The following is a 16,439-nucleotide window of genomic DNA, read 5'->3' as shown; positions in this document are numbered from 1 at the left end:
AGTTTTATAGTTAAGACTTAGCAACTGATATTTACTGAGAGACCACCATGTCTTGCTGCTTATCTAGGTACTGGAGAGATATCAAAGAACAAAACAAAGATCCTTGCCCCACTGGAGTTTACACTAAAGCAAAAAAAAAAAAAAAAGACAGATAATTAACCATAAACATGGTAAATTATATTGTATATTAGAAGGCGGGGTATGTCATGGGAAGAAAAATAGACTAGAGTAAGAGATAGGAAATAAGGTTCAGGTTGTAGATTTATTTATTTATTTATTTATTGCCTCCAAGGTTATCGCTGGGGCTTGGTGCCTATACTACAAATCCACTGCTTCTGGAGGCCATTTTTCCCATTTTGTTGCTCTTTTTTTTTAAAACTTCTTTATTGGGGAATTAATGTTTTACATTCAACAGTAAATACAATAGTTTGTACATGCATAACATCTCCCAGTTTTCCATATAACAATACAACCCCCACCAGGTCCTCTGTCATCCTTCTTGGATATGTATTCTCCCTACCCACCCACTCCAGAGTCCTTTACTTTGTTGCAATACACCAATTCCAGTTCAGGTTCTACTTGTGTTTTCTTTTCTGATCTTGTTTTTCATCTTCTGCCTGAGAGTGAGATCGTCACATACTCATCCTTCTGTTTCTGACTTATTTCACTTAACATGAATTTTTCAAGGTCTACCCAAGATCAGCTGAAAATGGTGAAGTCACCATTTTTTATAGCTGAGGAGTATATATATATATACCACAACTTGCTCAGCCACTCATCTGTTGTTGGAGCATTTTGTTGCTCTTGTCCTTCTTGTTGTCATTGCTGTTGGATAGGACAAAGAGAAATCGAAAGAGGAGGGGAAGACAGAGAGGGGGAGAGAAAAGACCTGCCTCACTGCCCATGAAGTGACTTCCCCGCAGGTAGGGAGCCAGGTGCTCTAACTGAGGTCTGTAAGCCGATCCTTGTGCTTCGTGCCATGTGCGCTTAACCCACTGCACCCCATAGATGTATTTATTTATTTTAGTATTTTTAAAATTTTTTATTAATAAAAAGGAAACACTGACAAAAACCATAGGACAAGAGGGGTACAAGTCCACACAGTTCCCATCCCCTCCCATGATAGCTTTCCTATTCTTTATCCCTCTGAGAGTATGGACCCAGGGTCATTATGGGGTACAGAAGGTGGAAGGTCTGGCTTCTGTAATTGCTTCCTTGCTGAACATGGGCGTTGGCAGGTCAATCCATACTCCCAGCCTATCTCCCTCTTTCCCTAGTGGGGTGGGGTTTTGGGGAAGCAGGGCTCCAGGACACATTGGTGGGGTTGTCTTCCCAGGGAAGTCCATTTGGCATCTGGAACCTGGTGGCTGAAAAAAAGAGTTAATATATAGAGCCAAAAAAACTGTTGACTAATCATGAACCTAAAGGCTGGAAAAGTTCATATGATTTGGGGGTCTATGTTTTGAAGATAGCTAGTAGCCCTATTTTAGTTATATTCCAAGGGGCCCATGACTATACTTTTTTTCCCCTGAGCCTGATATCTGATATGCAGGTGGATCCAAGTTATTGTCTGGGGAGATGATGTCATGGCTGGAAACAGGACCAGAAAGCTGGATCAGGGAAGAGAGTAGCTCCCAAATATGGGAAAGGTGTATAAATATTGTTGACTGTAAACCCCGCTGATTTGATCTGATCTGGGGCCCATGTTCAGCTTAGGAGCCTATGTGACCTCTGCATCCCTATAGATCTGAGCTCGCATTCTGGTCATGAGTAGGAACGTTCCAAGCTGCCCCAATTTCAGAACCCATCTTCCTCAGATGGAACATGGAGTATGTTGTTCAGCCTCCCTTCATGAGATGGAACATTCTCTGCTGTTGCTGATCCACGTTGAGGGCAAGGTCCTATGGGGGCCCACAAAGGGGTCTGTTTTGTTGTTCCTGATAGAGATTGCTGGCTCACTCTAGGTCCGCCTGTCTCCCCAGCTGTTGGGAGACAGTGGTCAAAAGCAGCCCCCGTGGGTCCCTGGGCAGCTCAGCATGTCGGGGGTGAAGTGTGCAGGGAGACAAATAGTCAGCCCCGGGAAAAGCCTCGAGGGCAATTCATTTATTGAAAGGAAAAGCGGATATATATAGGCCATAACTCGGGGTGGGGGGAAGGTTTGGGGTAGCCATTAACCAAAGCATAGAGCAAGATATTCCATACATTTTTACCAACAGATTGTTTGATCATAAGCTTGGCAATGTACATTTTTTCCAGAGGTAAATTACAGGCACTTTAGAGCAGTAAGAGAGGGGGAAAGCTGAGCAATGTTTGCTGGAGTTTTAAAGTTAACACAGTAATCTATGGCTTTTAATTAAAGAAGGAAAGGGGATGGTGGTGGCATGTGTAGAAAGGTGCCCATGTCCAAGGGTCCAGCCTAAATTCCAGAGACCAGAGGAACCAGCCCTTCTCTCACCTGAAGGGAGAGTTGGGAGTCAGCTCACTTGGATCTCATGGAAACAATGGCCTGGACTTTCTGGGACAGTGGGTCCATTCTCCAACAAGAGATGATGGAGAGAGGGATCTATTTGAGGTCTAGGTCTCTTATGTCTGTTTGGGAAACTCAGGACTCCCCAACTAGGGCCCCAACTGATGGGGTGGCCTGATTATGACTAAAGAGTCATTGTTGAAGTATGCCAGTTGTTCCTGATGGAGATGACCAGTGACAGTGGAGAGAGGGATCTATTCGGTGTCTAGGCCCATCATGTTTTTGTGGGAATCTCAGGACTCCTTGACTAGGTCTCCAGATGATATTAACTAAAGAGTCATCATTAAAGTATGCCAGTCTCTTGCCCTTATTCAGCTTTTGCAGTCCTTACTTTGATAAGGTTAGCTTTGGAGTGAGTGAGGGAAGTGTAATAGGAAGCAGATGAGGAGTGTATCTAGGTCTAAGTAGAAACTATTTCATTAGGAACTTTATGGTATCTTTTTTAGGTCTTTCTACTTGCTTGCTTCATTTATTGACTCACTGGAAACTATTGTGCACTTTTGCTTTCAGGTATATATTTTACCCTAATTTATGGATACATGTGTACATATGCCCTATATCCTGTATGTAGGTCTATATGTAGGTTTTGGGACTTTGTTTTAGGAAGTGAACTACCCAAAATAGAACTGGAGAATCGTACGAGAAAGGAAAAGTCTCTCCTGAGTAATGAGGCAGAAGGGTTGACATTCCATGCCTGACATCTCTGGACACAGTCTGAAGTGAAGCATGCTGAGGTGGTACTTGTTGCATTGATTAGGTTGGAATCAGCATATGCATATCATTTGGTATGAATTGATAGAAGCATGCAGGAAAGTGAGCCCACCCTAGAGGTTCCAGGACTAGGGGAAATAAGGGCTTTATAGAGGAAGTAGGAGGTTCATGCTGTTTTAGGGTTTAAGAGGGCAATAGATAAGTTATTCATATTTTTTATTATCTATATTTATTGGATAAAGACAGTCAGAAATTCAGAGGAAAAGGGGGAGAGGGGTAGAGAGGGACAGAGACAGAGAGACACCTACAGTGCTATTCACCACTCGCAAAGCTTTCCCCCTGCAGGTGGGGCCTGGGGACTTGAACCTGGACCCCACCTCAATCAGGTGCACCACCACCCAGCCCCTGTAGTTTTTATATGAAGTGTGTTTATTTGAAACATTGACTCATGATGAAGTCTTTTCCATGTATAACTATTTGGATATGCTTTAAAAAAATTTTTAACATTAACTCAAACAGCAACTTATTTTCCTTGTAGGTCGCCTTTTCTGGAATTATCCCAGTTTGCTGGTTACCAGTTATATGGTAATGAGGAGGTCCCTGCAGGTGGCATTATCACTGGCATTGGGAGAGTGTCAGGGTGAGTATTTTCCTATACTCAGCAGTGTGGCTCAAGAAGTCAGACCAAGCAAGCACGGCTGTCCAGCACTAACTGCTTGGCAGATTTGCCTACAAGCTTTATTCTGTATGGATGATTTGAGCCTGAGGCTTCCAACCCAGACATGTATTAGAGTCATCAGCGAAAATGAAATGGCAAAAACCAAACAAAAACAAAAAAACTCACAAAGGGGAAAGCTTCACAGGTGGTGAAGCAGTGCTATAAGTGCCTCTCTGTCTCTCCCCTCCCCTTTCCTCCCTCTCGAGTTTTCTATGCCATATCACATTAAACAAATGAAATAAAAAAAAAACCCTGCAAAGATCCTGAGGTTTCTGTCTAGTTATTCCTCCTTAGTGTAAGTCTTTATCTATTGGCTTGCTTATGTAACAGATCACCTAGGATAGGTGCCTGATCAGCAGGCACATTTCTTCAGCTTTGGTCCCAGGTACCATTAGCATTGCCTGGGGACTTGTTACAGCTGTAGGTTATCAGATCTTCCCAACAAGAACTAAGTCATGATATGCAGATTGGTCCCTGCAGTGTTTCAACAAGTCCTCCACATTCTCCTTTTCCTCCCTTCCAACTTCAGTATCATATTACTGAGGAAATTTTGATTTGCAGGATTTTTTTTTTTTTTTTTTTTTTATCAGAGCACTGCTCTGCTCTGATATATGGTGCAGGGGATTGAACTTGGGACTTTGGAGCCTCTGGCTGGAGAGTCTCTTTGCATAACCATTATGCTATCTACCCCTGCCCAGGATTTTTTTTTTTTTTAAATTTTTTATTTAAGAAAGGATTAGTGAACAAAAGCATAAGGTAGGAGGGGTACAACTCCACACAATTCCCAACACCCAATCCCCATAACCCACCCCCTCCCATGGTAGCTTTCCCATTCTCTATCCCTCTGGGAGCATGGACCCAGGGTCATTGAGGGTTGCAGAAGGTAGAAGGTCTGGCTTCTGTAATTGCTTCCCCGCTGAACAAGGGCGTTGACTGGTCGGTCCATACCCCCAGTCTGCCTCTCTCTTTCCCTAGTAGGGTGTGACTCTGGGGAAGCTGAGCTCCAGGACACATTGGTGGGGTCTTCAATCCAGGGAAGCCTAGCCAGCATCCTGGTGGCATCTGGAACCTGGTGATTGAAAAGAGAGTTAACATATGAAGCCAAACAATTTGTTGAGCAATCATGGATCCCAAGCTTGGAATAGCGGAGAGGAAGTGTTAGGGAGGTACTCACTGCAAAATCTAGTGTAGTCCTGCTTTCAGGTATATATTTTATAGTTTATGGATACGTGTGCACATAAGCTCTCTCTCACAGAAACTGGTGTATATCTAGGTTATGGGACTTTGTTAGAAAGTGAACTACCTGAGATGAAATTAGAGTGTACTATTAAAGGAAAGGTCTCACCCGAGTAATGAAGCTGAAGGGTTGTCATTCCACACGTGAAGTCTCTGGATACATTCTGAGGTAAAGCATGTTGAGGTAGCAATCGTTGCTTTGGTTAGGTTGTAATCGGCAGATGCAATGTTATTTGGTTTGGATTGGGAGATGCATACGGGAAAGTGGGCCCTATCCAAGGGTTCCAGGACTGGGGGAAACTTGATGCAGAATTAAATTACTCTGTTATAGAAATACAGAGATTGTTTTTAGTCATACCTTCACTCAAATGAGTCAGCATGTGTTTCCGCCTTCCCTGTGCTTGACATTGAATTGCATTTACGATTGTTCAGGTTCAGGAGGGGGACAGAGAGGGAGGAAGAAAGATAAGACACCTGCAGACCTGCTTCACCACTTGTGCACCACTCCATCATATGCAGTGCTGGAATCCCTCTGTAGGCCTCACATGTAAGGAATGAGCTCTATGCCCTAAGCCACCTCCATGGCCACCTCCAGATTCTTGAAGGCTAGTATTTGAGAACTACTGCAGACTTTAGGAATTTAGTCTGCTAGATGTTAAATTTATCATATATATTTACATATGTTCTCACACTTACCATGAAGATGTCCTAGGCATTTCAGTAAACACTTGCCATTGATTGAGAATGGGAACTAGTGTAGTTATCAACCTTTCTGCAAAAAAGAAAGCAGCTTATGAGCTAAGTCCCTTGCCTAAGACCAGTGCTTGGCTTTGATCTCAGATAGTTTAACCTGAACCTGATACAATTACATTGACTCACATGCTGGTGTTTACCAGCTACATACACCCTGCACGTAAATTTTTTTTTTACTATTCATTTATTACCTCTATTTGTTGCCCTTGTTGTAGTTATTGTTGTTATTGATGTCATCATTGTTGGATAGGATAGAGAGAAATGGAGAGAGGAGGGGAAGACAGAGAGGGAGAGAGAACGAAAGACACCTGCAGACTTGCTTCACTGCTTGAGAAGTGACTCCCCAGCCGGGGGCTTGAACCGAGAGGCTTACACCAGTCCTCTGTGTAATCTGTGCCATCTGTGCTTAACCCGCTTCACTACCACCCTACTCCCCCCCTGCACTTTTAGGTGTGTTCTACTGTAGCCTTTCACCAGTGCTGTTTTATCCTTCCCTTCTTTATTTACCTACAAACTTTCTCCCATAGTTCTTGACAGTTTTGCTAAATATTCACCCTATATAAAGACTTTTTTTCTTGAGGTCTTAATAATTAAAAAAAAACAGATCTTATTTTTTAAGTGAGGAAACTTGATGCAGAATTAAATTACTCTGTTATAGAAATACAGAGATTGTTTTTAGTCATACCTTCACTCAAATGAGTCAGCATGTGTTTCCGCCTTCCCTGTGCTTGTAATAATATTTTATTGTTGTTTGTGCTGCATTTTTTTTGTTTGTTTTTAGTCTTGCTTTGTGTCTTGTTCTCAGTTTATTAGTAATTGTCAACTTAAAAAGGACATTGAATTGCATTTACGATTGTTCAGGTTCAGGAGGGGGACAGAGAGGGAGGAAGAAAGATAAGACACCTGCAGACCTGCTTCACCACTTGTGAAGTGACTACCTTGCAGGTGGGGAGCCAGGGGCTCGAACTAGGATCCTTGAGCTGGTCCTTCCTTTGCGCCACGTGTGCTTAACCTGCTGCGCTACCACCCGACTCCCATGCTTTGACCTTTTAACAAATTGCTTGACCTCTCAGCAACCCAACTTTTGTGTCAGTAAAATGTGATTTATAATAAAATGTATTAATAGTAGCTATTATAGAAGGCTGTAAAGATCGAGTGGGAGGGGCCAGGTGGTGGTGCATCCAGGTAAGCTTACATGTCATAACATGCAAGGACCTAGGTTCAAGCCCCAGTCCCCACTTGTAGCGGGGAACTTTCACTAATAGTGAAATAGTGCTACATCTGTCTCTCTCTTCCCTCTCTGTTTCTTCCTTTCTCTTAATTTTTCTGTCATTAACCAATAAATAAGTATATACAAAACAGAATAAAAACCTTTTTAATAAAAATTGAGAGGATTAAATAAGTCATGTGGTATGTTTAGAACAGTACTTGGCACAGAGTAGCAATTAAATAAATAAGGTTGATTAAAAAATCATTATCGGGGTTCAGTCCCAGCACCACTATAAGCCAGAGCTGATGGTGCTCTGGTAAAAAAAAATAATAATTTTGGGGCTGGGAGCTAGCTCACCCAGAAGAATGTACAGTTTACTGTGTTTAGCCCTGGAACCACATGGAGTGCCAACAACGATGACATCAATAACAACACAATAATAACTACAGTAATAAAAAACAACAAGGGCAACAAATAGGGAATAATAAATAAATATCTTAAAAAATAATGCTTTATATTAAAAAAAGAAATTCATTAAAAATTTAAGCACAGTGTTAAAATTCAATCAGGTTACTAATTTGAAACCTTAATTGCTTAGGTTGAAGCAACAAGTCTATGCTTTAACAAGCTCGAGACATTGAATCTATTAGTTTCTCCCCTCATTGATCAAATAGTGATTTTTAGAGCCAAACATACAGTCCAAAAAGACATGTGTATACCTATGTTCATATCAGCAAAATTCATAATTGCCAAAACCTGGAAGCAACCCAGGTGCCCAACAACAGATGAATGGCTGAGAAAATTGTGGTCTATATACACAGTGGAATACTACTCAGCTACTAAGAATAATGAATCCACCTTCTCTGATCCATCCTGGATGGAGCTAGGAGGAGTTAAGTGAGATAATTCAGAAGGAGAAAAATGAGTATGGGATGATCTCACTCCTAAACAGAAGTTGAGAAAAGGAGAACAGAAAGGGAAATACAAAGCAGAATTTTTTTTTGTTGTTGTTGTTGATGAAGTTGAAGTATTTATTAACACAAGCACATAGAATAGCCAGTATTACAAACTCACACAGACACAGACACACAGAGGGTCTCATTTGAGTGGTAGGCACACAGGGGGTTCTCAGCTGAGATAGTCCATAAGCTGGAGTGCCAGAGTAGCCCCCTAGCTTGTGGGACCTGAGCTCCACAAAGCAGAGTTTGACTGAATTTGGAGTATTGCACCAAAGTAAAAAACTTTGGGGTGGGGAGGGTAGATTTTCAGCTTCACTGTAGTGGGTGGGGTAAGAGTACGGACACAGACCTTTGGTGGTGAGAATGGTGTTAATATGCATATTCTAATAAATCACTGTTTAATCATTCCTTCCCTTTTGGTAGTTTCCCCTCTCCTTTTTCTCCAGATAGATGGAGAAAGGGACAGAGAGACAGACACCACAAAGTCAATTTACTGCTTGTGAAGCCTCTTTTATTACATGGTGCTCTCACATGATGGCCAGGGGCTCAAATCTAGGTCCTTACCCGTGTGCTACTGGGAGAGCTGTTCCTGAATCTTTTTTTTTTTTCTTTTTTTTCTTTCTACTTTCCTGATAGTCTTTTACTAGGGCCTTTTCATTCAGAGGGCCATTATGGAGTATGTTGTAGGGAGTTAGTTTAGTTTTTTCTTACTTCTATAAAGCTGATGACTCTTTAAAAAATAGAGTTTGTAAACTTGCTAAGTGATCATTTTATAGTATGTAAGTTTGTTTGAACTGTGATTAAAGTTTAGTATATATTAGATCTATTAATAAGTTACACTGTATACTAATTGGTTTAATGGAAGTAACTTGTAATGAGATATAGTTGCATCTTTGAATTTAAATTGCAACTAACTTTGAAGAGATCACTCATATGTTCTTCCCAGTGACGTTTTTGCCTTCCAGAGTAGAATGCATGATTGTTGCCAATGATGCCACTGTCAAAGGAGGTTCTTACTACCCAGTGACCGTGAAAAAGCATGTACGGGCACAAGAAATTGCAATACAAAACAGGCTCCCCTGTATCTACTTGGGTAAGTCACAGGAGTTGTGAAATAAACCATAATCAGCTGGTAAAATATAAGACTGTTTAGAAATAAATTAATTTCAGGGCGGGTGGGTGTAGATAGGATAATGGTTATGCAAAGAGATTCTCATATTTGAGGCTCCAAAGTTACAGGTTCAGTCCCCCCCATCGTAAGCCAGAGCTGAGCAGTGCTTTGATTAAAAAAAAAAACAACTTACATATTATACATAATAGCTACATATTATGTATAATTACACATTGTACGTATTATATATAATAGCTACAAATTATGTGTAATTAATATACTATTATAATACCAAAACTATTATCAGTGGTGCATATTAAAAATTTATCAGTATAATTTCAAAAGAAATGTGTGTTGTTTGCTAAAAACTGGGAAAAAAAATAAACAAGAATTAGCCATAATAATATCACTGAGGAATAATTCCTGATAACATGTTGATTTGCATTTTTTCTCAACACACATGTAGGCTCTTTCTTTTGTATATTTTGTTTTTCTATTAATCATCAGATTTAAACTATGAAAAAATAATAGCTGGTAGTTATGGATTCTTCTTTTCCAGGTACTATGTTAAATTCTTGTATTTGAACAGATGTAATATAAAAAAAACTTAGTTTTTTAATTTAAAGTTTAATTATTAATGTATTTTAATTTAAGATGTAGACAGAGAAGGCAGAGAGTGAGAATGAAAAAGACTGGAGTAATCTCCAGTGCAGTGAGGGCAGGGCCTGAACCTGTACCATGCACTGTGCAAAGCAACATACTATCTAAGTGAGCTATTTCACCAGCCCAAGAAACTTAATTTTCTTTTTCTAAAATAAATTTTCTTTATTTATTCCCTTTTGTTGCCCTTGTTGTTTTACTGTTGTAGTTATTATTGTTGTTACTGATGTTGTTGTTGTTGGATAGGACAGAGAGAAATGGAGAGAGGAGGGGGAGAGAAAGAGAGACACCTACACACCTGCTTCACTGCCTGTGAATCGACCCCCCTGTAGATGGGGAGCTGTGGGCTCAAACCGGGATCCTTATGCCAGTCCTTGAGCTTCGCGCCACCTGCGTTTAACCCGCTGTGCTACCGCCCGACTCCCGAAACTTAATTTTCAATGAAAGTAATTTTATGTTTGAAATTAAAATTTATTAAAATCTAAAACTTTCCAAAAGAACATAAGGGCAAGATAGTTTACATGGGTACTTTTTAGATTCTAGTTTTAAATACCAACGTGTATTGTTCATGTATGTATGTGGGCATTGGAATAGGTACTGAGGTAGAGGCTTTCTTGTTTCTGTGAATGTACTTGGCTGGATTTTCACATGCAGAAAAGAGCAAATAAGGCTCCATTGTTTGTAAGTGCTTCCAAACATGATGGGGTGCATCAGAGTATTATATTGTATCCTACCTAATGAATTGGAGATACAGGATATCGTGCTTAAATAATAGTAAAAGTACTAATATTTCCCCACCTGCAGGGAGAAAGCTTTGCAAGTGGTGAAGTAGGCCTGCAAGTATCTTTCTGTCTGTCTCCCTCTCTATCACCGCCTTTCCTCTCAATTTCTGGCTGTCTATCCGATAAATAAAGATAATAGGAAAAAAACGTTTAAAAAGTATTAATACTTGTAGGAGGTTGAAATGGGCATAAAATTGCTAATTTTGCTTAACATTTACTTAATTGCACTGAAGTATGTGCTAAACTAAGTGCTTTATCAATTATTTTATGGCCCAGGGGGTGGCGCTGTGGTTAAAGTGTTGGACTTGAAAGCATGCTGTCCTTAATTTGATCCTCAATATCACATATGCCAAATCGATGGTCTGCTTCTCTCTTTCCTTCTCTCTCTCTTAATTAATTATCTTATTAATTAATTAATACATCTTAAAAAAAAGAGAGAGTTTATTTTCTGTCACCCTAATGACTCAGTGGGATACCTATTACCAGTTTCCTGTCCCATGAGAGGAAATCAGTGTTTAGGGTGTCTAGGTAGCATACATGTAACCATGGTTCAATCCCTTCAATCCCCTAGTCCCCTCCCTCAGGAGGAAAGCTTCATGAGCAGTGAAGTAGGTCTGCAGGTCTCACTTCCTACCTCCTCGTCCCCTTTCAGTTTCTCTCTGGGAGTATGGACCAAAGATGTAAGAGAAATAGGAAGAGAGAGAGAGAGAGAGACAGAGACAGAGACATCCCGAGACCTGCAACACTGCTCCACCATTCATGAAGCTTTCCTCTTGCAGATGGGGGCTGGCACCATGAGCTCCAGTCTTTGAGCTAGTAGTAACATGTGCACACAATCAGGCAAGCCACTGCCTGGCCCCAGATTTAATTATTTATTCAATAAGAGTGTCACCATGGCATATGTGATGTAAAGAATCAAACCTTCACATGAAAGTCCTACTGCACATGCAAGTCCTATGGCTGAGCCTGGCCACTTGTGATAGTTTTATACTAATTATTCACTTAAGAAAAACAAATTTTTAAAAATATATATATATTATTATTTTATTTATAAAAAGGAAGCATTGACAAAGCCATAGGATAAGAGGGGTACAACTCCACACAATTCCTACCACCAGAACTCCGTATCCCGTCCCCTCCCCTGATAGCTTTCCTATTCTTTAACTCTCTGGGAGTATGGACCCAAGGTCATTGTGGGGTGCAGAAGGTGGAAGGTCCGTCTTCTGGAATTGCTTCATACTTTTTAATTTTTTTCCTTTATTGGGGGACTAATGTCTTACAGTCAACAATAAATACAATAGTTTGTACATGCATGACATTTCCCAGTTTTCCACACAACAATACAACCTCCACTAGGTCCTTTGCCATCCTGTTCCAGGACTTGAACTCTCTCCCCAGCCACCTCAGAGTCTTTTATTTTGTTGTAATACACCAACTCCAGTCCAAGTTCTGCTTAGTGTTTTTCTTCTGATCTTGTTTTTCAACTTCTGCTTGTGATCATCCCATATTCATTCATCCTTCTGTTTCTGACTTATCTCATTAGCACAATTTCTTCAAGCTTCATCCAAGATAGTCTGAGATTGGTGAAATCACCATTTTTAATAGCTGAGTAGTATTCCATTGAGTATATAGAACACAACTTGCTTAGTTGGACACTTGACTTGCTTCCAGGTTTTGGATATTACAAAATTGTGCAGCTATGAACATAGGTATACACAAATCTTTTTGGATGGGTGTGTTTGGTTCCTAAGTTAAATATTTTATTTACCTATTTCAATGAGAGAGAAAGATAAAAAGGGAGAGACTGCTCAGCTCTGGCTTATGGTGGTGCTGGAGGTTGAATCTGGGACCTCAGAGCCTCAGGCATTAAAGTCTTTTTGCATAACTAATATGCTGTCTTCCCAGATGCTAGGGATACATATTTTTAAAAATAAAAGGTATCGAGTAGCTCCTTTTTTAGGCTAATACTTAACTCTGCAGAAATTCTGCATGTGTGAGAGGTAAAACCATTTGTTGTGTGTTGTTTATGTACTTTATCAGTTGTATCACTGACTGGACTCTGTTGTAGTGTTATTTGTTATAGCAGAAATTGAAAAAACATCAAAGCAGTTATAAAACAACCTAAATGACCCTATGAGAGGTGAATGAATTAGAATTGCATGGATTGATATTAACTCTCCAAGAATAGCAGAATAAATGTATTGCTGCTACTTATCAAAAGCCAAATCCATAGGACAATCCTATCTATCTCTAGGTTGTGACTAATACACTCAGTTTTACAGTAGTGCTTTGGGGTGGGACTGAGGGGACAAAGGGTCCAGTAGAAGTTATGTAAAGGCTTCAATCATATCTGAAAAACTTCTTTTTCTTCTTACTTTCTTTGAATGGTGGAGCAGTGCTGTAGATGTCTCTCCTATCTCTTTCTCTCTTACATCCTCTATTAAACAAACAAACAAACAAACAAGCAAGCAAAAAAGCCACCAGATGGGTGCAGTGTGGAATTATATCCTGTAATTTTACAATTGTGTAACCCACTATTAATCACAAAAGAAAAAGAAAGTGGAAGGAAAAAAAAGCCACCAAGAAAGAGTGGAGTCAAACAGGGACAGAGTCCCAGCAATAAACTAGTGGCAAAAAAAATAAATAAATAAAAATAAAAAGATTGAGGACATTCTTTTTCCTCAAGACTAACTGAAATACTTAAAAAAAAAAAAGGGAGTTGGGTGGTAACACAGCTGGTTAAGTGCATGTGGCGTAAAGCTCAGGGACTGGAGGAAAGATCCTGGTTCGAACCGCTGGCTCCCCACCTGCAGGGGAGTTGCTTCACAGGTGGTGAAGCAGGTCTATCTTTCTCTCCCCCTCCTCTCTCCATTTCTCTCTGTCCTATCCTACAATGATGACATCAATAGCAAGGAAAACAACAAGGGCAACAAAGGGAATAAAAAAAAAATCCTGGGAGTCAGGCAGTAGCACAGTGGTTAAGCGCAGGTGGCACAAAGCACAAGGACTGGCGTAAGGATCCCAGTTCAAGCCCCCGGCTCCCCACCTGCAGGGAAGTTGCTTCACAAGTGGTGAAGCAGGTCTGCAGGTGTCTGTCTTTCTCTCCCCCACTCTGGCTCCCCTTCCTCTCTCCATTTCTCTCTGTCCTATCCTACAATGATGACATCAACAACAACAACAATAATAACTACAACAGTGAAAACAACAAGGGCAACAAAAATGGAAAATGAATAAAAATTTTTTTAAAATCCTTAAAAATCATTTCTTAAACAGTTTAAAAGGTATCTTTCCCCGTTTTAATTTATTTTTTTAAAATTAAAAAAAAATATTTATTCCATTTTTGTTGCCCTTGTTTTATTGTTGTAGTTATTATTGTTGTCTGTCTTCATTGTTGGATAGGACAGAGAGAAATGGAGAGAGGAGGGGAAGACAGAGGGGGAGAGAAAGACACCTGCAGACCTGCTTCACCACCTGTGAAGTGACTCCCCTGCAGGTGGGAAGCCGGGGGCTCGAACCAGGATCCTTATGCTGGTCCTTGCACTTTGCTAACCCGCTGTGCTACCGCCCGACTCCCCCAACCTTTCCCTCTTTTAAAACAAGACAAAAGTTATCTACAGAATCCATATGATACTAATCCAAAATCTGCATCACAATGTATATTTCTGTCCTGTCAAATAAAGAAAAAAAAAAAAAAGGAAAATGAGGCTGTTAGGAGCAGTATATATTTATGTGCTTTCACTAAGCCCCAGTGATAATCCTGTTGTGGTGGGGGAAATTTATTTATTTTTTTAATTAGATAGAGACAGAGAAACTGATATGGGAGTGGGAGATAAGAAATGCAAAGAGAAGAGACACACCTGCAGCACTGCTTCACCAGTGGTGAAACCTTCCTCCTGCAGGTGGGGATTGGAGGCTTGAACCTGGGTCCCTGTGCTTTGTAACATGTGTGCTCAACCAGACAGGCTATCACCCAGCCCCAGATTCATTCTTTCTTATAATTAATAACTTTTTGGGAAAATGTGTGATGACATTAACAATCTGATACTGAGTCTGATCTCAAATAGTCTAGACTCAAATGAGGGAAACCAGTCATTACATATCTGTATATCTAAATAGAGGGTCAAGTGTCAGTAGAAGGTAAAACTCAAGAATCATGAGAGTTATTTAAAAAAAAAAAATCATGAGAGGTGCAAGCTTGCTTCCAGTAAAGGACTTTAGGAAGCTTTCCTAAAGAAGGTATTCTTTGAAAAATGAGTGGTAGTGTTGGTGGCTCAGAGAGCTTGCTCAGTAATAGCAAACAGGACTTCCATGCAAAAGGTTGCAGGTTTGATCCTCACACCACCAACAGCTGAGACAGTGAGACCACAGCACCAGATCTTCTCCCAGTGTTGTGGCACTCTCGTATGTGGTGCTCGGTTTGAACCTGGGCCATATGCATTGAAAGGCTTGCGCCTTACCTGGTGAGTTATCTCTTGACCTAATTAATTGTTTTAAGAAGTCAAGTATTTCAGTGGCTAGAACAATAGATTTGAAAGCTTCCAAGTTCTCAAGTTTAACTCTCAGTATTGCATGTATCAGAGTAATGCTCTGATTCTTTTGCCCCCTCTACCCCCAACATCCCCAGCATCACTACCTGAGTCCTGTTGTAAACATTTCAAATGGATTTTGTATAGGGTTAAGAGAATGGGTCTAATGGCTCTGTAGAGAATCTGAATCCTCTTGACTTCAGTAGCAGATTGGAGAAAGACACTGCAGAATAGTACAGAAAGACAGGACAAGATTTTGTGCTTGTTTGTGATTAAAAACTGACACTGTCATTTTTGCAAATCTTGCTGCGTGCAGCCTATTTTGTTCTTGCAGATGTACTTACTTCTGTCATTTCTTTTGTCTGCAGTTGATTCAGGAGGTGCAAACTTACCTCGACAAGCAGATGTGTTTCCAGATCGAGATCACTTTGGTCGCATATTTTATAATCAGGCAGTTATGTCTTCTAAAAATATTACCCAGGTAATTTTCCATTAGTGGGTTGTGTTGCTTTTATTTCCAATGTCTTTGTGAACTTGAATTTCTGAGACGATTTAACAGAATTTAGTCTTTTTCCATAGAAAATATTTAAGGTTAGTTTGAAGCACATCTTCCTGCTATTCATAGGAAAAGCTTTATGATATTATAAAATTGTTTTATTTATTTATTATTTAAAATATTTAATTTTTATTTTATTGAATAGAGACAGAAAATAGGGAAACTTCCAATGGAGGGGAGGGGATATGGAACTCTAGTGGTGGAAATTGTATGGAATTGTACCCCTCTTATACCACAATCTTGTCAATCATTATTAAATCACTTAATAAAAATTATAACAAGATGTTTAATAAACAGGAATCATAAAGTAGGAATAGAGCAGATGAGAATAAGGTTCTTAGGGTGGATAGAAGCTAGGAAGTCTATTTTAGGTATGTTCCTAAGAGCCTATGTCTTAGTAATCTTTGCTTGAACTTGATAGCTAACATTAGGGTGGACTAGAAAAATTGTTTGGGAAGGTAATGTCAGAGTTGAGAGTAGAACTAGAAAGCAGGATTAGGGCAGAGAGTTGCTTACAAATTTGAAGAAAATATATAAATATAATTTACTTTTTACCACAATGATCTAACCTGGGACCCATATCTATTTATATTTAGTACTGGAGCCTGTAGAGTCTGAGCTCACAGACCATAGTCACAGCTGGCAACATTCTAGGCTGCACTCATTTCAGGACCAGTCTTCCTTGAGTGG

At 40.0% G+C, this 16,439-nt stretch overlaps 1 protein-coding gene across 4 annotated transcripts in view; it reads left to right on the top strand.

The window, feature by feature from the left end:
- MCCC2 (methylcrotonyl-CoA carboxylase subunit 2) overlaps positions 1-16,439 on the top strand; it is a 94,350-nt gene that overhangs the window by 9,601 nt on the left and 68,310 nt on the right. For all 4 annotated transcript variants that reach the window (XM_060191236.1, XM_060191234.1, XM_060191233.1 and 1 more), the window contains exons 4-6: positions 3,777-3,878; positions 9,080-9,207; positions 15,562-15,674. In XM_060191236.1, the coding sequence (XP_060047219.1) occupies positions 3,777-3,878; positions 9,080-9,207; positions 15,562-15,674 (343 nt within the window). The remainder of the gene's footprint in view (positions 1-3,776; positions 3,879-9,079; positions 9,208-15,561; positions 15,675-16,439) is intronic.

The sequence above is a fragment of the Erinaceus europaeus genome, chromosome 5 (assembly GCF_950295315.1).
Source record: "Erinaceus europaeus chromosome 5, mEriEur2.1, whole genome shotgun sequence".
Lineage (NCBI taxonomy): Eukaryota > Metazoa > Chordata > Mammalia > Eulipotyphla > Erinaceidae > Erinaceus > Erinaceus europaeus.
Note: the sequence above shows the minus strand (reverse complement) of the source record. Positions and strands in the feature narration are given on the sequence as shown.